The sequence below is a fragment of the Tachysurus vachellii genome, chromosome 2 (genome assembly GCF_030014155.1).
Source record: "Tachysurus vachellii isolate PV-2020 chromosome 2, HZAU_Pvac_v1, whole genome shotgun sequence".
Lineage (NCBI taxonomy): Eukaryota > Metazoa > Chordata > Actinopteri > Siluriformes > Bagridae > Tachysurus > Tachysurus vachellii.
Genome location: NC_083461.1, coordinates 29,799,302 through 29,822,307, shown reverse-complemented (window position 1 = coordinate 29,822,307; position 23,006 = coordinate 29,799,302). Strand labels below are relative to the sequence as shown.

The window sequence follows — 23,006 nt, the reverse complement described above, 5'->3', positions numbered from 1 at the left end:
TAAAGACACCTACAGACACACACAGAGAGAGAGAGAGCTACAGAGACCTCCAGAGAGAGAGAGAGAGAGAGAGAGAGAGAGCTACAGAGACCTACAGACAGACAGAGAGAGAGCGAGAGAGAGCTACAGACACCTACAGACACAGAGAGAGAGAGAGAAAGAGCTAAAGACACCTACAGACACACAGAGAGAGAGAGCTACAAACACCTACAGACACAGAGAGAGAGAGAGAAAGAGAGATACAGACACCTACAGACAGAGAGAGAGCTACAGACAGAGAGAGAGAGAGAGAGAATGTCACTGGATGTGTAGTTGACCAGTCCGTCTCATATGTACAGACCTCCTGGCTGCATCTCCACTCTACTGACTAGACATTTATGAGGTATCTGGCTGATTTCTAATACACAGCTGTAATATACCACATATTAGACTCTACCATAGAGTCTAACACGACTCCTGGGAGCTGGGATGAGTTTTTACACTTAGATCGGCAGTATATTTCTTTATAACATGTTGCACCTGAATTCTGGCTCAGAAGGAGTTGATCAATTTTGTCTAACAGCGACTGTGACAGTGGATCAAATCACAGGTTTATATCCAGGCGCTCCGTCTAATTCTGTATCGTTTCTATGGTAACAACTACTACAGGACTGAGTACCAGTTATTACGCTTTACTATAGTGATCAGTTGATGGATCAGAGATGTTTTTAACATAACAATAAGGATTTTGTGTAGTAGCTACAACATGAGTGAGAACAGGAACATCGACGCTCCACAGCAATATAAATAGATGTTAAAAAAGTATGCAGTTTTATTCTTTAATTAATAAATCATTTGAATCATTGGGAAGATGCTTCAGTGTCCAACATGACATTCATCAGTACTTTTCAGAAGCAATGATCCGCATTCAAGCAATTTCATTCCTATTAGCTGCATTTTAAAACTATATACTGTGTATTCAAAATTTTTCTAATATTACCAGATTTTTTTTTATGCGGCAGATTTTAACGAAGCATTTGAGCTATAGAAAACCTCGCTGACCCGTTTTACTCAATCAGCTTGTCTCTCTTTTTTAAAAACATGCATATGCTGCATTGTTGAAAAACATTCACTTCTCTAAAAAAGAAAAACTTATCACACTCATTGAGGCTTAGTTTATTATTATTATTATTATTAATAATAATAATAATAATAATAATAATAATAATAATAATAATAATAATAATAATAAATTCCTCAGCAGTAGAGAAAACATTTTTATTTATTTATTAACATTTTATTTATTTATTTATTTGTTTGTTTGTTTGTTTGTTTGTTTTGTTTTATTTTTTATTTTATTTTATTTTATTTTATTTTTTTTATTTCTGCTGTCAAACCAAGTCTAATAAAACATCAGCAAACTCAAATGCATTAAATGTTGCCTTTATAAATAATAGAAAATATTATTTATTGAGCTCCACAAAATGAATGATAGAATTTTTAATCAGAATATAGTCAAAGGGTTAATAAATCTTTGTACTGAAGTCAGGATTAATAAGGATTTGAAGCCGTGAGTCATTTTCTTTATTAAAGCAGGTTTAAACTCTTTATATTGGCTTTAAAACAATTCATTTAACCTCTTAAACAAATACAGTGAAGTCTGTTGAAGGTAGCTGGAGTGAGTTTTCTGTGTGTTTGTCTGAGTGTGAGAGAATGACACAACAGTACAAAAATGACGCAACAGACATTTGGATATCTGGAAGAAACTCAGACGACTAACTAACGCTTTAAAGCTTTCACTTTCTGCTGTAATCAAATCATTCATTTGTACTGAGAGTTTAAAATAAAAACCACCAGTCGAATTAAATCAGCACAAGACACAAGGAAACACACAAGGAAAAACAAACAATTGCAATTATTTATTTCTTATTTCTTTTAAACTTTGTCCACATGTAATGGAAAAATATGAAATGAAATAAAATCAAAAACAAATTTAGACTCCAGTCGTCCATAATTCGCATACTTGAGCTTAATCAAGATAAGCCTCTGTAGGGGTTTAATATTTCGAAAAGATGGAATATGTATTTAATTTCATCAACCACTGTGGGAATAGAATTTATTATAAAAGCTGAAGTTTGGCTCAGACTTTGTTTTTTTTAAGCAAATCCTGACTGACATGACAGGCAGTTCAGTTTTGCCCCTTACACCTTCGCACTGCTAATTTATGCTTAAACGTTCTTTTTTTTTTTTTTTCTTTTTTTTTTTGTGCCAATGTTTTATTACAGTTCGGAAAAGAGAAAGCGGGACAAAAGCGAGCTTAATTGTCTTCATCCATTGTCCATAATCCTGAGCAGACAGCCAAACCGCTCGAATGAAGAGAGGAGGATTAGAATAAAACGAGTAGCAAGGATAGAGAGAAAGCTCAGAAAGCTTATATGCCTTTTTTTTATTCGGCTGAATAATTTACCTGAGAGAGAGATTGATGGAGAGAGAGAGAAAGAGAGAGAGAGCGGGGGAGTCCTGGAAGCGAAGGCTGTAGACAGATGAGCTTTATCTCACTGCAGCATGTGTTTCATGAAGCTCTGGGCCTCCAGTCCTCCAGCATCGACTAGCTGTCAACCTTGTGGAAAAGACCACACGGTTTTCATTTAGAGAGATCAAGCGAAAGGTGAAGGGGAAAAAAGCTCTCGCTCTCCTATTTTCCCTCTAACCATCACTTACTTCCATTTGCTTATTAAATATTTTAGTGAGAAGTGTGTGAAAAAATTTTAGCACCTTTAAAACGATTATTTTACTCCAAACAATGAACCGGCACATGTACGGATGCCCAGACTAAAAACTCTGATTAGCTGCGGCGTGTCACATGAAGTGCAGTTAGAGGAAAAGATAGAAAAGGGAAGGGAAGATGGATTATGCGAATTTGGCACTGGTTTAGCTGCCCTGCCACCCCGGGTGGGTTTATAAAAACGTGCAGTTTGAAGCTCAGCCAAAAAAAAAATTCACTCGGCATTAAACGCTCACTCTGCATTAGCGTGAAGTGGTACAGGCATCGTGGCAGGAAGCCGTCCATCTTCACGCAGATTCGCCTTGATGGACGCCAGGAACCGAAACCGAAAAGTTTTATGTCGCGATCACTCCCTCGTACAATCACTCACTCTCTCACACACGCAGAGAGAGTCTCATCAACACATCAAATACACAACACAAATAAACATCCTCAAACACAGTTCATTAACTCATGTTACACACAGTATATATACAGTATTTTAGAAAGGAGTCTCCAGTGTCAGGGGTTTGTAACATTCAGAAGTAAAGCTGCACTTTTCCGTTTCTCCCTGACGTTGAAAGCAGAAAGTTTAGTCTTGGTGATTTCATGAGAGAGAGAAAAAAAGTTAGTGGTGAGGGAATGAAACATCTAAGACAGTTTTCCATGTAACTTTAAATGGATAAAAACTAAATCTCACGCACAGATTTAATTAAATGTTCCGATTTGTCATTTAATTAGCACTCGCTCATTCACTGGCCTCGACTCGCTGTTTTAAAGCCAACAATCAGGAGATTAACGGACTCCAGAAGGAACACTGATTGTCTGACCTTAACAATTGGCATAGAAATGTAAACCTGAATTACAATTCAATTCCAGTGCTAATCTTGCTAAACTTAGCCAGCCAGTTAACCCCATCTTTTCCATGCAGGCATTCCAGGGAGCGACTACATCAATGCCAACTACATTGACGGGTATAGAAAGCAGAACGCGTACATCGCCACTCAGGGCTCACTGCCCGAGACCTTCGGAGAATTCTGGAGGATGATCTGGGAGCAGCGCAGTGCTAACATTGTCATGATGACCAAGCTGGAGGAGCGCTCAAGGGTAAGTCAGGTTAACGTGGAAAGTTCACGAGAGTCAGAAAATTTCTAACTGATTTGCTGACCTCCATTTTGATTCCGAGCTTTGGTTTACCTGCACTGTTATAAGTGTAACAGCTCTAATAGCTTGCTAACTGTTGCTTTTACAATAGCAGTTTGCTAGTTTGCTGCTGTGAAAGTTAGCCAGACTTTTAAGATGAGTCATGATAACTAGACTAAAATTGTACTGTGGTGTTCGAACAGACTGAACGTTATGTTAGTGGACCTTAAAGTTCTTGGTGTTTATCTATAAGACATAAGCTTATAGACTGATTAGCTTTCCATGCTAAGTGTATTACTAATTATAGTCATGGGAATATTTTATTTCTTTATTTTTCATTTACCTTCTCACCTGAGGAAAAAGTTGATATTCCTGATAGATTTGTGTTGTTTTTTCAGACACTGCACATTTAAATCATCCATATAATTGATTATGTGGACACATGTTCATGCTAGCTAGCTAAACCTGTATCCTCAGTCTTCCTCAGTATTCCCAATCTTCCCAGACGTTCACGGTATTCCCATTTGCACAGAAAGAGTGAAAAGTGAATTTTCCTAAAGAAAAGTGTTTCCTAAAGATAAAATGCACGTATTCTTGCTGTTTTTTTTTTTTTTTTACAATACAGAAGAATTGACTAACATTTATAAGCGTGCTGTTAGTCTCCTCTATAATCAACAGGTACCTTTTTTATTATTAGTCACCGTGAGGCTTGTACTCACCACTCCAAGACTCTGAGAGTCTGAGTCTCTCATTTTGGCGAAGCAGCGACCATACTGTAATGGAACAATGTTTTATTGGGCACTTGCTGGGATACAACAGTGTGTAATCATAATAAAGCCTGGGCCATAATGTGATTGGAAAAAAATGCAGTTAGCTTGGTAATTATAGCGTCTGTCAGGCTAAGAAAAAGCGCTGTCTGCTTTAGTGCCTCTGCCAGTTTCTGCTCCATTGCGAAATAAGGAGTCAGCAGAAAACTGAACGAGGGGCCTGATGTCACTGGTGTCCTTTTGTTCAGTGTTTCCTTTCAAATCATCTTCCTGTGCCAAATGACTGCGTCTGAAAGATTTACCCTGACTACACAATTACTTTCACAGCAAATCTGTAACTTAAACATTGTTTTAACTGAATTCTGAGGTAACCCTGTCTGATTGGAGCATATATTAGGCTGAACTCTTTTCAAACTCTGAGCTAATCCTGTGTTTTCGTAATGTGGATTTGGTGAGTGACAGAGCATTAGCTGACCTGTGGTTGTACTAAAGATCTAAACTCCAAGCTAACTCAAAGTGCCCAAAAGTCATTTCTTTTACATAAACGTAACCAAATGCTGTGTGTGTTTACAGGTGAAGTGTGACCAGTACTGGCCCAACAGGGGGTCAGAAACATACGGCCTGATCCAGGTAACGCTGCTGGACACAGTGGAGCTGGCCACCTACTGCGTCAGGACCTTCGCACTATATAAAGTAAGTCAACAGTGACATGTAAAATAATCAACCCTGAAACATCAAGCTGGACTGAGATACACTATCACACACCAGGCCACGCCCACATATTCACTTAAACACCAACATACTCTTTACAATAATACACTAACCAGTCAAACACCAGTATAATACCAAACACAGCTGTGTACTACACACACTCTCACACACAAACACACACACACACTCACACACACACAAGCGTTCTAAACACAGACTCTCACACAAACACACACACCACTATTCTTATCACACATTCTCACACAAACACACACACCAGCATTCTAAACACACTCTAACACACAGACCGACACACACACACACACACACAAACAAACACACCACTGTTCTTATCACACATTCTCACACACAGACACACACACAAAAACACACACACACACACACACCAGCATTCTAAACACACACTCTAACACACAGACAGACAGACACACACACCAATAACAGCCAACAGAAATCAACATTTACCATGAATCATCATTATAAACAACACACTTTCATCCTCCAACATACACAATAATACAATATATCAATAAATCAACATTTACTAGCAAACACCAGCATTTCCAATGTCCTTGCATTCTCCAAAACACACACACACACCAATATTAACCTGCAAAAAACACTTTCAAACACACAGTAACTTACAATTCCACACAGTCATTAAATTCTGATAGTTACACAATGTTCTTGTTGTTGTTGTGTGTGTGTGTGTGTGTGTGTGTGTGTACTACAGAGTGGCTGTAGTGAGAAGAGGGAGGTGAGACAGTTTCAGTTTACAGCGTGGCCTGATCACGGTGTTCCTGAACACCCCACACCATTCCTGGCCTTCCTGCGCAGGGTTAAAGCCTGTAACCCGCCAGACGCAGGGCCGATGGTGGTGCACTGCAGGTACACACACACACACACACTTTCAATCTCCAACAGCTTGGTATGCAGCATCATTAAGACTTTTGTCTGAAATAATTACTAACAATGTTTCTTGACTTGATAAGAGTCTACAAGAGAGGCGTGTGTGTGTGTGTTTATTTCTGTACACCTTTCTTCCTCTTTTTATTTTTCTCACAAAACAAACAAAATCAGCAACAAAGAGAAAAATAAACTAGATTTGTAAAGTTTGTCACGACAAACTTTGATGTTGGCTTTGACGATGCAAGTATTTGCAAAGGCCGGTGCTTTTTGGAGGCGAGTGGACATAAGGGTCAGTGTTACTTTTGGAAGCAAGTAGACAGAAAGCTAGGGTGCCAAAACATTTGGAGGTAAGTGGAGATGAGCATGTGACATCATCCAAATCCTCTTGAGGAAGTTCCCCACATTGGGCTGAGTGTTTTATGTCACATGTCCATGTTGTGCTAATTATTTTTTTCATGTGACATCACGTGACGTGACCAGAATACATGTGAGGCAGTTCTCCTCCTTGTGCTGAGTGTTTTGATATAACACATGCCTATGTTGTGCTAATTTTTTATTTTCACATGACATCACGTGACATCATGTGACATCATCAGAATACCTGTGAGGAAGTACCCCTCATTGTACTGAGTGTTTTGATATGTCACATGTTCATGTTGTAAAAAGTTTTTGATTTTGCATATATTGGGGGCGGGGCTGCGGGACAACCAAAAGGCCAGACGGTACACCAATTTAAAAGTTTGTTCAGAGTATCACCCTAAAGCAGCTGGCCGAGTTTGGTGTAGATAGTTAGAAAGCTTCCCGAGTTATAAACCTCCAAAGTTTATAATGGGAGTCTATGGGGAAAAAGGCCAATTTGAGACCCCGTACCGGAAGTACCGGTACTCAGATCGCTTAGAAAAGTAAGAGCAACAAACTTCAGACCAGGGTCTACAACATATCCGAATTTGGTGCATGTGGCCGAAAGCCCTAGGAGGAGTTACTCTTGATAAATTTTTGTCTAAGCTTAAATAGGAAAACAGAATGTTGGCTTCTACAAAGCCAACGTAGAGAAAAAAACATCACACACACTGTGACAATGGGTACAGTAACAGAATTTTTATTTTGGTTTATATTTTTTGAGATAAAATATAAAATAAAAGATATTTTTTATATTTATGTTGGCTTTGTAAAAGCCAACTGTCATGATTCAGCATGGACTTTTGGCCATGTGCTATTGTTGTCGTCACGTGTCTGCCCCGCCTTCGTCTGCTCCTCCCTGTCACCACACCTGCTCCTCATTGTGTCATCATTGTCTTTTATATTTAAGTGTGTTTAAATGTTTAGTCATTGGTAAATGTCGTCATTAGTATTGTTTCAGTTATCGTCTTTCTGTCTATGTCTTTATCATTTATTAAACCCTTTCATTTGAAGCTATCCTTCATACGGGTCTGTCTCCTTCCATCCAGGTTGTGACACCAACATTCTGTTTTCCTATTTCAGCTTAGACAAAAATTTATAAAATTTAATGCGGTCTAGGGCTTTTGAGCCACATGCACAAAATTCGGATATGTTGTAGACCCTGGTCTGATGTTTGTTGCTATTACTTTTCTAAGCGATCCAAGTACCGGTACTTCAGGTACCTGGTCTCAAATTGGCCTTTTTTCCCCATAGACTCCCATTATAAAATTTGGAGGTTTATAACTCGGCAAGCTTTAAAACTATCTACACCAAACTCGGCCAGCTCCTTTAGGGTGATACTCTGAACAAAATTTTAAATTGGTGTACCGACTGGCCTTTCGGTTGTGCCGCAGCCCTGCCCCCAAAATATGCTAAATCAAAAAACTTTTTACAATATGGACATGTCACATATCAAAAAACTCAGAACAATGAGGGGAACTGCCTCACGTGTATTCTGATGACGTCACATGACGTCACATTATGTCACGTGAAAATTAAAAATTAGCACAACGTGGACTTGTGGCACAATCAGGAGAACTTCCTCAAGAGTATTCGGATGACATCACATGCTCGTCTCCACTTACCTCCAAATGTTTTGGCACCCTAGCTTTCTGTCTACTTGCTTCCAAAAGTAACACTGACCCTTATGTCCACTCGCCTCCAAAAAGCACCGGCCTTTGCAAATACTTGCATCATCAAAGCCAACATCAAAGTTTGTCATGACAAACTTTACAAATCTAGTTTAGTTTTCTTTCTATGTTTTTATTAAATGTACATTTGTACAAATATACATTTTTTATTTTACTAATTTTATTTTTTTATCTTTAATGTGAGTGCAATATATATATATATATATATATATATATATATATATATATATATATATATATATATATATATATATTGTTTTGTAAGACAGATATTTCAGGAAGAACTCTTCACCTCTTCAACTTTTCACCTTCAACTTCACCTCTCTTCATCTTTTCGTTTCTATGGCATGTCATTTGTTTCGTTTTTTTTTTTGTTTTTTTTTTTAAGAAAATCTCAACCGTCCCCTCGGTGTCCATGTGTCTTGGTGTCCCTGTGTCTCGGTGTCCCTCCCTATGTCTCAGTGTCCCTGTGTTTGCTTCTGTCTCTTTATCTTCTTCATCATGCTTAATTCCCCCAACTTTTAATGGAGGTCTGTGATCTAGATAGGAAAGACTGATATACAGACACCAGTGTAGTCAGAGTGAGAGAGAGAGAGAGAGAAAGAGAGAAACAGAGAGAGAGGGAGACGGGAAATAGAACAAACTTGCATTAGGAAAGTGACAAAAAAGACGAGTGGATTAGCCAGGAATTAAAAGCAGAAGTTAATTAGTGCTCCCAGCAGACCCTCTTTCATTTGAGAACCTCTCTCTCTCTCTCTCTCTCTCTCTCTCTCTTTCCTCACTGAATGCAGGAATTAATGTCAATGCTTAGACAGTGACTTTTAATTCCTGTGGTCTGCATCAGATAAAGAGAGCTCAAGCTGCAAGTCTTACGTTCTTTAGAGAACATGGGACGAGATCTCCAGCTCCTTTCAGCTGACCGTTTCAGGGTTGGAAGGAGATAAAACGCTGGTTTTATTTATTTACTTATTTATTTATTTTCCTATTTCGTTTCCTTCGGTCATTTGGAAGGGTTTTTGGAAGGTGTCGAGGCGGCACAGCGTGTCGTGTGCACTCCGGAGATTATAAAGCCGTTTACACGAACACATTTGCAAGTCTAAACAAAAGAAGAAGAGATTGTTAGGCTCTGAGGTAATTAACCAGCAGTCCTCCCCCGCAGCTCCTGGTGTAATTAGCTGGACAGAAAGAGAGAAAAAGTGTGTGTGTGTTTGTGTGTGTGTGTGTGTGTGTGTGTGTCTAAGCGAAAAAACTGTTAGAGCGCAGAGAAAAGAATTTACCCGTGAAAACGATTTGCTCCAAATTCTGATGACATATTTAGCGTGGGCAACACACTGTGTTTGTTTGTGTGTGTGTGTGTTTGTGTTTTCCAAACTCTTTTTTAGGGATCAATTCTTGCAGATTACCCATAATCCTCTTGCAAATGCCATCTAATCCAAACGAAAACAAATATGAGGAGAATAAAAAATAAATAAATGAATAAAATATCTGCCCCTGTCTCATGGCCCAAATGCCAGAAGTTATTTACACTTTAGTGTTTGTAGTAGAATGGTGGCCTTTTTAAGAAACTGTCAAATCGAGACTGAAAAGACAGGTGTTACAGAGAGTTTTGTACCTGTTCCTTAGTGTCTGAGACACCTGTCTGATAGTATGTCAAAAAAACAGGACATGGATTATTACCTGACTCTCTGAGACTCTCTGAAAACGATGCTGCAAATTCCAAAAACACACCGTATCTCCACTCATCTAGGATATCGTCCTCATTAAAGTCGACTGGAAATATTCTGACAACTGCTGAAATAATCTAATCTGCTAGGAGACTCCGCTAGTGGTCCAAATCTAGCTAGTAGGTTTAGATCTGGAGGATTTTGAATGCCCTTGGACACCACTCTGATTTCCAAAAAATAAATAAATAAATAAAAACTCATAGCTAGATATTGTGTGTTCAGCCTCAAAGTGCTGTTTGTGAGGTTTAGAGTTAGCAAGAAGGCTGTTAGCTAGCACAAAGCCAGCGTTCCTTAAACATCGTGTCATCTCGTGACGTAGCTCGTATCCAGCGTGTCGCACTCGTCTACCTTCCTTGCACAAGGTGAGAAACACAAATAAAAAGCCTTACTGCTCGTCGCCTCGTCCGTCTCCGATCGCTCTTTACCCAAAAAGATGTTTCCGAGGAGTCCTTTGCTTTGTGGGCTTGATGTTAAACTGCAGTGTCATTTTAAAAAGGAGGCTCGAACGCAAAACGAACGGCTGCACGATCCCAGGCGTGGAGAAAAACCAAAGCTTGCTTATGACTCCAGTATGTGAAATCAGACATGCTTTAAAAAGGCATCAATCACCCAGCCTGTCGTTCGCAGAGCTGATGTAAAGCTCGTACGGGAGAGCAGTAAATCCGGGGACGCGTTTCCCTGTTCAGTCGTAAAGAGGGAAGTCACGGCAGGCACGGCGTTTCCCACCGTTGCACAAGACTTGGTTGTTGTGGCGATGGGCTCACGGAGATGTGTGTAGCCAGGCGTTATGGCAGCAAATGAGAAAGCCCATCCAGTGGCATGATTGGATGTTACAGGGGTCAGTAGTTTCTGAAAGAAAAAGAAAGCGAGCCAGAGAGAGGGAGAGACAGACATAAGAGAAAAAATGTAGGCCCGGTGGTGTACATAACTTACTACACAGTGTACCATCACGCTTTATGTGTGTGTGATGTTGTGTATTCATGCTGTGCTATGTAAATGAGTCTCACTCAGGTTAATGAAGTGAACATGAGGCCTCTGTAGAGGAGACGAAGACGTGGACGTGGTTCTCCGTACACTTTTTTTTTCTTTAAAGACATTTCCGACTCCAGGGGTGAAGGAATTCAGTCTGTCTATTTTCTCGTCCTAGGTTTTAAGAGGGCCAGGGACAAAGTGACAGAAAGAAAGAGAGATAAACAGTGCATAATAACGTCGAGCTGGCAAAGACAGGTTGACATCTTTTCTCTGAACGGCAGTGCGTGTCATCGAGGTGCTTTTAGACCAGATTGATTCCATGTGCAGAGAGTTTAAAAAGAGAGAGAGAGAGATTTTTTTTATCCCCTAGTACCCCATGAACTCAGAAAACGAATGTGTGATTCATTGAAGAAATATCTGAACAAATCCCTTGCCATTCCTCCAGATTTTTCATTCAGTGAGAAGGACAGGACCAGCTGCTCGTTAACAAATTCTCTCTCTCTCTCTCTCTCTCTCTCTCTCTCTCTCTCTCTCTCTCTCTCTCTCTCTCTCTCTCTCTCTCTCCCTGTGATCCACTGAGGACATGAGAGCAGGGATGTATCATTAGACAAGATCACAATTACAACCATATGCCTCTTGAATAGAGATATTGAGTAACACACGTCCCAGGACTGTCTATCGATGACGAGGTGATTTTTCAGCGCTCGAGGTGAAGCTTGGCTCAGACCTGCGCCGTCGATCTCATCAAGGAAACGAGCACATAGGAAACCAAAAAGCTCACTTCAGCAATCAATTCCCCCCGAAGCACGTTAGCGTTTAAAAGTCCTCGTCCCGACTCGGAGCGCACCGCAGGTCGGAGCGGTAATGTGGAAATTTGCAGCGTTTAATGAAGAGCTCTGGCTCGGCTGCCATTTCCCCACCATTATGCCTCGTTAGCGGGGAGCGCAAGTGCTAATCGAAGTACAGCTAATCGAACTCAGCTGCAGTTTGAGGAAAAAAACAAAAAACAAACAAAACAACAGCAACAAAAGCCAGAGGTCCCTCTGCTTGTGAAAGTCACAGAGACGGATCTTTTTAGCGCCAGAGATGGATGTGATTCTGAAATAGAGGGTTTGCTATAAAGACGAGAAAGCGGGTGAGTGACAAATAGACAGGTGGTAGAAAAGGTGGTAGAAAAGCAATCGCGGAGTTCTCGTTTGCTGCACTGCAGTATCTCTCACCGTCTCTGATTACTGTGTGCACTGGGCCAAACCTAACATACTACACATCCCTTTCTCTATCTCTAAGCTGAGCTGAGGTAAGGCTTTCGCTGCTCTCTGGCACGGCTAACTCCCCTCCCTGTCTTCCAGCAGCAGATGAATGAGTTCACTCATCTCCTGGCTAGCACTCACACTCTGAATATAATGCGTACGCTGGCACCGTTTAGGCATGGAATGTTTTGTACACGCACCCCCCGAAGTGTGCACCTGGTAAAAACCCCTCTTAGCAGCTCCCTACTGCGTCCTGTGCATCCAGAAGACGCAACTGGTTGTGTTTCAAAACCCCACCGAACGATGTGATTGTCACGTGTATGCAGCAGATTGCTAATCACTTGGTAAATGGAGCTTCGAGTTTCCCCTCGGCATACACGGGTCTCTCTGATTGAAAAACATATAAATATAACAATTATTTAGTATTATTATTCTAATCAAGGCACTGATCATTTTTTGATTTTGAAATGGTTAGTGTTTTTTTTACATGAGATTTGATGGTTATAGGAAGGAACAATGTTATTAGTATAGTAATAAAATAACCCTTAATGTTTCAGCTAGCTAATATTAGCCTTAGCAACAGGGCTTACATTTTAGAAGAGCCTCATAATGAGAAAACACACATTGTTGTTTCAGTATTATATAATAAGCAGATCTATTAAGGATAAATGCTTAGCTAGGTTCAACAATTAAAGGTTGAGACCTTTTTTTTTTTTAACCAAGCTAAGTTAACCATGTGAACGTTTTCTCTCTGAGCAGCGCCGGCGTTGGTCGAACAGGCTGCTTCATCGTGATCGACGCCATGTTGGAGCGGATCAAGCACGAGAAGACGGTGGACATTTACGGCCACGTGACGCTGATGCGCGCACAGAGAAACTACATGGTGCAGACAGAGGACCAGTACGTGTTCATCCACGATGCTCTGCTGGAGGCCGTGACCTGCGGCAACACGGAGGTCCCTGCTCGCAACCTTTACGCTTACATCCAGAAACTCACCCACATCGAGACGGGAGAGAACGTCACGGGCATGGAGCTGGAGTTTAAGGTACGCCAGTGACCAGCATGCTAACTTACCCAAAAAAATAGTGAAAATAGAATTATTAGATTATAGATTTTTCTAAATACATTTTTTTATGTAATTATTCTGAATGGAAATGTTTAAAGTAAAAACGCAGATGTAATCACATGCTAAGTTTCTTTAATTAGTGACTAACGTAGTCAGTTTAAAGAGGAAAAAAGAGGATTTCTGAGCTAGATGAAATGTACACTTTAATAATTCTGTTGGTTAGTTTAAAGTAAAGTTGGGCAAAAATCGATCTTTGAAACAGCCTGAACATGTGATCACGTTTGTTCAAAGATGAAAACCTACACACTCAGTACCCGTCACACGTTAAAGAGAATTTTCCTGCAGAAACAAAAACTCATCTGGTCCCAGAAAGCGCTGTTTTGCCTCGTGTCATTTGACTCAGCGACATTTTACAGTGACTGCACTGCAGTTCCTCAAACAACAGGAGCGATAAGAAAAATGGATTTGCTGAGAGTCAGAAGGTGATGGAGTTTCCCAGGCTGAGCAAATCGCCCCAGTCCTGCAGCGTGAGGCGTTTTCTAGATCTCGCCTGCAGTGATTTTACCCCCTCACAGAGCCACGCTGGGTTCATTTCCACTTCACTTTACTGCTGCTGCACAGACTGTGTGGGGCCTGTGGTTTCCTCCGTGCCACTTAGCCACCGCTTTAATGCAGCTACAACCCCAGGACCTAGAGACCCTCTCACGCAAGCCTGGGCTAGAACTCTTTCTGTAGCTTTGGTAGGTTCATTTCTGTCTTTCTTTCTTTTTACATCTCGTCCCGATACTTGTCATCGTTTCACATTCTTACTTTGCTTTAAATCAAGGCCTGTCCTCCTTAAGCCCTGACATTAAATACCAGCACCAACTTGCAACATCAAAATAAAAGCGTATGAAGAAACACAAATACTACATCAGTGCTGAACGTTACACAACTAAATTCAGCCAACATTGCAGCTCACTGCTTTATTTAGCTGCTTCTAACCTGATCCAGGCAGCATCGGGGTGAAGTGCGTCCACTCTCTGATTAGCTCTTTGCCCTTGCTCTCATATCTGATAAGATATGCTGTGTTTCTGTCCACTGGGACTCTTTGTATTATTCACTTTACAGAGATGATCATAAATGGAGCAGCTGCAGTCCGGCAGTGTGTGTGTGTGAGCGTATGAGTGTTTGTGTGTGTACAAGCTTTCTGTTATTATTAGGTATTTGCAGATTTTTCTTTTATGATAGAAAGATGGATGAGAAGAAAAGAGAAGTCTGGAGAGCGAGAGAATTTATGACTATCAGGAAAGTGATGTTTAGAGAAAATGAGAAACCAATGCTAAGATGGATGGATCAAATTTAAATTTGACGATGGATGGATGGATGGATGGATGGATGGATGGGTGGTTGCGTGGAAGGATGGATGGATGGATGGTTGGATGGATGGATGGTTGGATGGATGGATGGATGGATGGATGGATGGATGGATGGCTGGATGGATTGGTGGATGGATGGATGGATGGATGGATGGATGGATGGATGGATGGATTGGTGGATGGCTGGATGGATTGGTGGATGGATGGATGGATGGATGGATGGATTGGTGGATGGCTAGATGGATTGGTGGTTGGATAGATGGATTGGTGGTTGATGGATGGATGGATGGATGGATGGATGGATGGATGGGTGGATGGATGGATAAATAAGCAGGTAATGGACTCAACAGATGATTGGATGAACAGCGGACAAATTGATGTATTAGTAGGCCAATAGATCAAAGGATGGTCGAATGGATGAACTGATGAATGGATGTTTCCTGAACACACACGTTCATGAACAGGTGGATGGATAAACGGATGTAGCCTCTTAATATAAGTGTGTTTGTACAGATCAGTATATGCTTAGACGGATGTATTCCTGATGAATAGATGGGCTTGTGAATGCATGACAAAGAATGGTGGATGAAAAAAGTCAGGCTGCATGAATATATAGATGGATTAAGAGATGGATGGATAGATCATTCGTGCAGTAAATAGATGTGTAAGTGGATCTATTCATTAATTTGATGGGTGGATGGCTGAATTTGTAAATCATGGCTTGGGTAGATGGAGGGATAAAAAAATGAACGCATGGACAGAAGTTATTCAGGTTCCACAGAAGTAAATATACAAATGGATGCCTGATTGTGTAGGAATTAGGTTGAAATCGCTCTTAACCTCTCTGGTGTTTTCTCTGTAGCGTTTGGCCAACACAAAGGCTCACACGTCACGCTTCATCAGTGCCAACCTGCCCTGCAACAAGTTCAAGAATCGGCTGGTCAACATCATGCCATACGAGTCAACACGAGTATGTCTGCAGCCCATCAGAGGCGTGGAGGGATCCGATTACATCAACGCCAGCTTCATCGATGGATACCGGTGAGTGCAGCAGAGTAGACGGAGTAGACGGTTCTCCCTTCATCTGAATCTCTTCATAAGTTCTGTTGAATGGTGGAATCATTTACAGCTTCAATGTTCAATACCATGTATAGCTGGAATCCTGTATAACCTCAAATGTTTAAAAAAAAGACAAAGGAACAACCCAGTTTTAAAATAAACCGAGGACTAAAGTACGTCAAAATAATCTGCTTTCATCTTATATATCTGACCTGCTGTAGGAACCTTTGTTGTTCTGGCAGAAACATCCTATTATGTGTAATGGCAATAATTCACTCTCATTGTTGTTTTTTTTCACCATCCAGGCAGCAGAAGGCTTACATCGCCACACAGGGCCCTTTGGCTGAGACCACAGAAGATTTCTGGAGGATGCTGTGGGAGCACAACTCCACCATTGTGGTGATGCTTACTAAACTCAGAGAGATGGGCAGGGTAAGAGACATGGAAAGAGCGAGAGAGTGTGAGAAAGAGGCGTCTGACATCTGCTCAGTTATTCAGATAGAAAATTCCGCCCACCTGGAAAAAACAGAGTGCAGGGCAAATTACAGCATGCTTTAATAAATAGATGGAGAGTGGAACGAGAATCCCACACACTCACTTTTTTATGCCCTGCTGTTCCATTTTTTACACTGTGAGGCAAGTCTATAACCGATAACTTGTAATAAGTGAGAAATTGCAAGCCTCCACACCCACACTTTATGACTGTAATCAACAACTTGTAATATGCTTGTAATATTTTTTTCTTTTTACTGGTTAGAGATTATTCATGTACTGTACTTTTAAGACTCTATTGCATATTCTATTGATTTGGGAATGCCTAGTGGTTAAGGTGATGGACTACCGATCGTAAGGTTGTGAGTTCGGATCGCATGTCCACCAGGCTGCCACTTCTGGACCCCTGAACAAGGCCCTAAACCCTTAATTGGTCAGTTGTATAAAAAAAATTGATAAAAATGTAAGATGGTCTGGATAAGGGCGTTTGCCAAATGCTGTACATTTGTTTATTTGATAAGAAGTAATGTATTAGGTGAATCGTGACGTGTTTCTGTTTCAAATATTTTAGTCATTCAAGCGAACAACAGTGGTCGTATGAGTCGTATGAGTAGAAAGGTTTGTTAAAGTCATCAATTTTGTGTGTGTTTTAGGAAAAATGCCATCAGTACTGGCCAGCAGAGCGCTCTGCCCGGTATCAGTACTTTGTGGTGGACCCCATGGCCGAGTACAACATGCCTCAGTACATCCTACGAGAGTTTAAAGTCACCGACGCCAGGGTAAGATTTTCATCCAAGGCTGTATATGTCATCCCTGAGATCTGTTGAGTTTTATAACCTAGTTTTTGTACAGTAACTGGAACAGCTTTGATAGTTTAAGAATTAAAATCCCGATGATGTCACGCCTATGAGTCCTTCGTGACACAGAGATCATCGCCGGTCTGGGCCTCTGGGTAAAAAAGCATATCATTCCTCCTAGAGAATAGAGTTTCCTTCTCATCTTTCGATCATAGTGAGCGATACTCAGCCACAAGAACTCACATAAACCGTGTTTGGCAGCTACTGTAGCGCTCAACTCCAAGTTTCTTCTGCTGATGTTGGACGAAAAGATTTGTTGGCTTCCTTCCATTTCTGGGATTGGAGGACAGTTAAACAAAGGGAGATGTAGATATCGGGCTGTGTATTGGCAAATTGGAAGAACATTAGGTAAAATGTGCAGAAAAACAAAGACTGTCCCAAACGCATTTGGAATAAAGATGGAAGAGGGGATTTAACGAAGGAGTCTAGCCAAGGTTGCGGTAAATGCAAGAAAAAAGCAGCAAATTTAGATCGAATTGATCTAAAGAATGAATTCACACTATACAACAAAGGAAAGGAGAAAGTCATTGAACATGTGTCCAAATGAGTAGTCTACAAATTTCTGTGTTTTCCCGATCAGTATCGATTTAGTGCTGACGATGAACAGTCCACGAGTACAGTGTCGTGTTCTGAATGTCCTTCAAAAGAAGCAATTCCCAGTTGATAAAAATGTAATATAGAAATGTCCTCTAAACCTTGTAGTGTTACACTGTCAGGTCAGTTTTTCCTGTGATTTCCATGTGTACTGATTTGAGAAGAGGTGAACTTTTCTGTCAAGTCGGTATGGCGCGCACTGGAGTGAATAATTACAGACGTTGTAACACGTCAGTCCCAAAACAAAGGCAGTGACTTCTAATTCCATCTAAGGCTCCCTCGATACTCAGTTTAGAGTTCAGCCCTATGGCAGGACTCAAAACGGCGTAGCTTTCCATATTTAGGCTTTAGCGTATCTCTGAAGCAACTCACACCTCCAGAGCTTTGCTCAATAACACGGCACATCAAAGGAGTCAGTCTTTTTTACGCCGCCGTATGTTAATACGATCAGGTGAACAGTGCTGGATATCTTTTGTTGGCTTCAAGTCTCTCAGGGATTTGAACTCCTCCGCATTTGCGTACTGTAACTCTCTGATATGTTTTGAAGAGTAGTACAAGCATCAGGGTGCCGTTACTGAGAAGAGCGAGATATATCCCTGTGTGTCTGAGTTAAGACTGTCAGAGCAAACGATCCACTGTGATCTGAGCTGTGATGAAAAACTGAACTGGGGACAGAATTGTATTTGGAGTGTATATCATTAGTTTGTAGCTATCGGTCTGAGATATAGAGATTCGTTGAGGTGCTTGATATAAAGAACCTTAAGGCATATTTGATAATAGTGTGAGGCATCGAAATACAATGTTGCTTTTAAATTCTCACACTTTCATTACATTACGGTGAATGTTAAAAAGAGCAGCTGAGACGTGTGTAGTGATGAGGTCACGTCTACTCCAAGTTCTAAACCATGGACGACCAGAATGTGCTCAGCGAACTCAAACCAGCTCCTGTTTCAGGTCTGATCCAGCCGAGCAGAAAGCATGTGCACTGCAGAAATTCCAGTGTGCAGTGTGCATGTGTATAACAAGAGTGTTTATCAGACCAAGGGGTTTGTACACATGTGCCAAATTGTGTGCATCAATCAGTGCCTAAGGGGCAGTAGTGGCTCAAGTGGTTCGTTGATTGGAGGATCAGTGTTTAAGCCCCAGTACTGCCAAGCTGCCTGTGTTGGACCCTTGAGCAAGGCCCTTAACCCTCTCTGGTCCAGGGTCTGACCCTGTGCTCTGACCCCAACCTCCAAAAGTTGGGATATGTGAAGAAAGAATTTCACTGAGCTGTAATGTATATGTGGCAAAATAATATTCTATAAGTGCTTTAGGTAAAAAGTGTTGGTACGTGTGTCACGTTGCAGGACGGTCAGTCCCGGACGGTGCGACAGTTCCAGTTCACAGACTGGCCCGAGCAGGGCGTGCCCAAATCAGGAGAGGGATTTATCGACTTCATCGGCCAAGTGCACAAAACAAAGGAGCAGTTCGGCCAGGATGGACCAATCACAGTGCACTGCAGGTACGCCGCAGCTATGTGTTTGTTGAAAATCTATTCAAAATTTAGTGTTCTCGAAGCAGAAGAGTTTGACCAAAGTACGTCTCTCTTATTAGCGCGGGTGTCGGGAGGACAGGAGTCTTCATCACTCTCAGTATTGTTCTGGAGAGGATGAGGTATGAAGGAGTAGTGGACATCTTTCAGACGGTCAAGATGCTGAGGACACAGAGACCAGCCATGGTACAGACAGAGGTACGGAAACACACACACACACAAATACACGCGCACATAAAAATAGCTGCATGTGTAATGATGTAATCATTCGATCATTACTGTAAGAAAAACGTTCCGTTTTTGCTTATTGACTGAAATAAATAGAGACGGTATCACAGACCCACCAGCAATGAGCTAGGAGTTCAAATGCACCTGAATGATATATGTGGTGGTGCAACACTGATAAAGTGAGTGAGAACAGGAAATTCTGATATATTACCATTCACTGGACTTGTCTTGGCTTCAGGTAACATATTCTTGAATAATAAGCTTCAAGCCAGTAAATGTTTGCATTTGCGTTTGATAAATCATGTAATAAAACAGATTTTTGGTTTGGAGCTGACTGTAGATTAATGGAGCATGTCGGGTTTTTTTTTTTTTTTTTTTTGCGCGTATCAATATTTCGCTGCTCCGCTCTTGATGTTCATTTATATCAATTTCAGCAAATCCCCGAGGTTAGTCATGCAAATTAATTCAGATAAGCAACTTCACAGCTGGAAAAAATAATCGCCTCCCAACAGTGGAGAGGAAAATAGTTTGGTGAGATCAATGAGGACAGAGTGAAAGGCGTGATACTTCACAGCCCGCTGAGCAAAATACTGCCTTTCTTTTCTTTTTTTTTCTGTCCTTGCATGCAGCAGACAAAGCTGAGCTCTTGACCCCCATGTACTTTTCAGAGAGCTGAAATGATGGCTTTCTGTAGATATGAGAGCCCCAGAGCAAAAACCATGCCTGAGCAGAATGCATACAAACAGGGGCTATGTTTCAATACTGCTTCAGTGCACTGTTGAGGGGAAGAGGAACATTGTGACACTGTACATTGTGGGATACATGCAGTAATTACACACCTACACCTAGTTTTTTTTTATTTATTATTTTAAGGGGTCCAAACACCAAAAGTGATCAGAACCATGACATCAGCGCTTATGATGTCGTCGTTAGCAGCTGTTATAAATGAATAACACAAAAAATTCAACCTGTTACTTAATGGAAAAGACATTAGTTTATTTATTTATTTATTTATTCTAATTCGAATTATTTGTTGCATTAATCGACACCTTTTGGCCAATCGGAATTCAGGAGTGTCGTGGTTTAAACCAATGAAAAAAGTATTTACAAAGATGTTTGATAATGTGAAGGTTTGTTGAAAGAAATGTCGTGTGTTACATTAAGCAGGTTTCACAGATGTCAATTAACGACAGATTAAACGAGAAATTAGAAATGAGAGAATTAAAGTTCTTCCTTTACTATATTTCTCCTATTCTTTCTATTGGACAAACCCTAATGGAAGCAGAAGCTCACCTTTGACTACAGACTATACACTAGCTAAACTTTGGCATAGATCTTGCTCAGTGCTGTATTTAGCCCTCCAGTTGCAGGTTATGTAAGCCCAATATTCAGGAAATATAATAAATGAACAAAATGAGATCATTCTAATAGTGTTAGTATGTCCTGGGTTTGTTTTCATTTATATGGACGCAGCAAAGTTCACATTCACATTTTCACACGAGCCTCAGGTCGCAGCCATGGTGTTCTCAGGCTCAAGTTGTTTGGTTAGACATTTTGAATAGATCTGAAATTGTGTTTTGTAAATAGAGTAATAGGGGAAATTCTAAATCACAAACTTTCCAGAAAGCTTTCATAAATTGCCCCTCCCACTTCTCCAGGCCTGTCACCAAGGGGTGGGGGTGGGGGTGGGGGGACACATTAGGGGCAGTGCCCCCGCAATTGACTCGACGTGCCCCCCTCAAATGACTCATCATATGCCCCTGAACACATTTCACCTAACCATATAGTAGATGCTCTTTTAACTACTATTCTGAGAGATCTTGTCTTTACAATGGTAACACTTATCCAGAAATACATACAGCATTATCTGCAGAAATATGAATCAGAAAATTCAATTATTACACAAAATGTAGCTAAACATAATTATATTTAAATGACTTAAAAACATCCCAAAACAGCATGCAAACCTTGCGTAGACCTTCCTCATTAATTATTCAAATACAACAGCCAATGGCAAGTCTCCTGTCTCCTGCAGCAGATCTTTCAACATTTATATTTTTGTGTTAGAAGTACCGGTAGTTTATTTATTAAAATTACAATATTTTACAATATTACAATACAATAGTTTGTGTGTACCGTATGTATAGCTATAAATAATACACACCATATACAGTAGTTAAGTATACAGTATTGTTTATAACGTTACGTAATTAATTCCTTTGCGCAGCAGCTACGCATTGTGTGCGATCTCAAAATCAAATTTTGTCATGGATATTAGAAAGTGGTTTAAAGACTACTTTGACATGATTGTCTTGTGTTTTACCGTTTTGTATAAATTCTGAACGTGGTTTATTTTAATTATAATCTATATGGGTGAATGTCTGTTTCTCAGATCATCTCAGCTAACATCCCTCCGTAAAGCGGTGTATTCATTCACGTGGCCCAGGAGTCAAACACATTCAACGATTATTCTCTCTGTTTCCTTTCCAGGATCAATACCAGTTCTGCTACCGTGCTGGTTTGGAATATCTGGGAAGCTTCGATCACTATGCAACGTAAGAGCCTGCTTCACCCCCGAGGAGAGCCGAAGGCCGTCCAGAGGTCACTTCTTCTGAGCCATAAAATTCCTGATTGTGAAAAGTACTTCTTAAAACTCCTAGTCCAAGACATGATTCGTTTGTTGGGTGTGGAAAAAGAAAAAAAAAAAAAAAAAAAGCAAAACAAAAGACAAATATATGAAACACCAGGTGGACCAAGAACCCCCCCCTTCCCCCCTTTTCCCTCCAATGTCCAATAACTTCCCACTCCCGACTTGCAGACGTGGATCCGAACTGCCGAAGCATCACGCTGCTTCCAGGATACGTCTCGGATTGACGAAAACAAATAATAATAATAAAAAAAAACTAAGAAAAAACAAAACCAGACAACAACAAGGTACTGCATTAAAACGAACAAGTCGTCGTGGACCGCGTTGTAAAGAGACAAACAGTTACGAGGAGGGACATCTCATCTCATCGACGAAGAAAAGAATCGATCGGTGAAGAAAAAAAATAATAAAGAAACACAAACGGACGTATGTAATAGTAATAATAAAACCCCTATCTTGTCCCAATGTTTGTTCCTTCAGTTAGGGGGAGTGTACAAACACCAGATGAATAAAGAAGTTATTGATTTAGTTTTTTAGTACTTTATTACTCGACTGAGCGGTAATTCATTTTGAAACTATGTGAATTTTCTTTCTTTTTTTTTTAAATACAGGTAATCACTCAACGTTAGTCCAAACCCGAGTATTATCTCACTCTCTTTCCATTCATGTTATTATTTTTTTTTTAAACTGTTTTAATGTATACGCGTATACCTGTACATCTTCTGTTTTGTTTTGTTTTTTTCCCTCCTTCTCTATATTTTTGTTGTTGTTGTTGTTTTTGTCATATATGGCACTTGCTGTGGTCCTGTATTAACTCTGACTGAATGGTAGACTTTGATAC

At 40.5% G+C, this 23,006-nt stretch overlaps 1 protein-coding gene across 11 annotated transcripts in view; it reads left to right on the top strand.

Moving 5' to 3' along the window:
• LOC132841737 (receptor-type tyrosine-protein phosphatase delta-like) overlaps positions 1 to 22,693 on the top strand; it is a 352,060-nt gene extending 329,367 nt beyond the window's left edge. For all 11 annotated transcript variants that reach the window (XM_060864221.1, XM_060864220.1, XM_060864217.1 and 8 more), the window contains 10 exons: positions 3,675 to 3,850; positions 5,227 to 5,346; positions 6,119 to 6,273; positions 13,090 to 13,375; positions 15,617 to 15,795; positions 16,119 to 16,245; positions 16,959 to 17,084; positions 19,106 to 19,260; positions 19,353 to 19,488; positions 22,009 to 22,693. In XM_060864221.1, coding sequence (XP_060720204.1) covers positions 3,675 to 3,850; positions 5,227 to 5,346; positions 6,119 to 6,273; positions 13,090 to 13,375; positions 15,617 to 15,795; positions 16,119 to 16,245; positions 16,959 to 17,084; positions 19,106 to 19,260; positions 19,353 to 19,488; positions 22,009 to 22,077 — 1,529 coding nt within the window. In that variant the 3' untranslated portion in view covers positions 22,078 to 22,693. The remainder of the gene's footprint in view (positions 1 to 3,674; positions 3,851 to 5,226; positions 5,347 to 6,118; positions 6,274 to 13,089; positions 13,376 to 15,616; positions 15,796 to 16,118; positions 16,246 to 16,958; positions 17,085 to 19,105; positions 19,261 to 19,352; positions 19,489 to 22,008) is intronic.
• Positions 22,694 to 23,006: the final 313 nt, after the last annotated feature.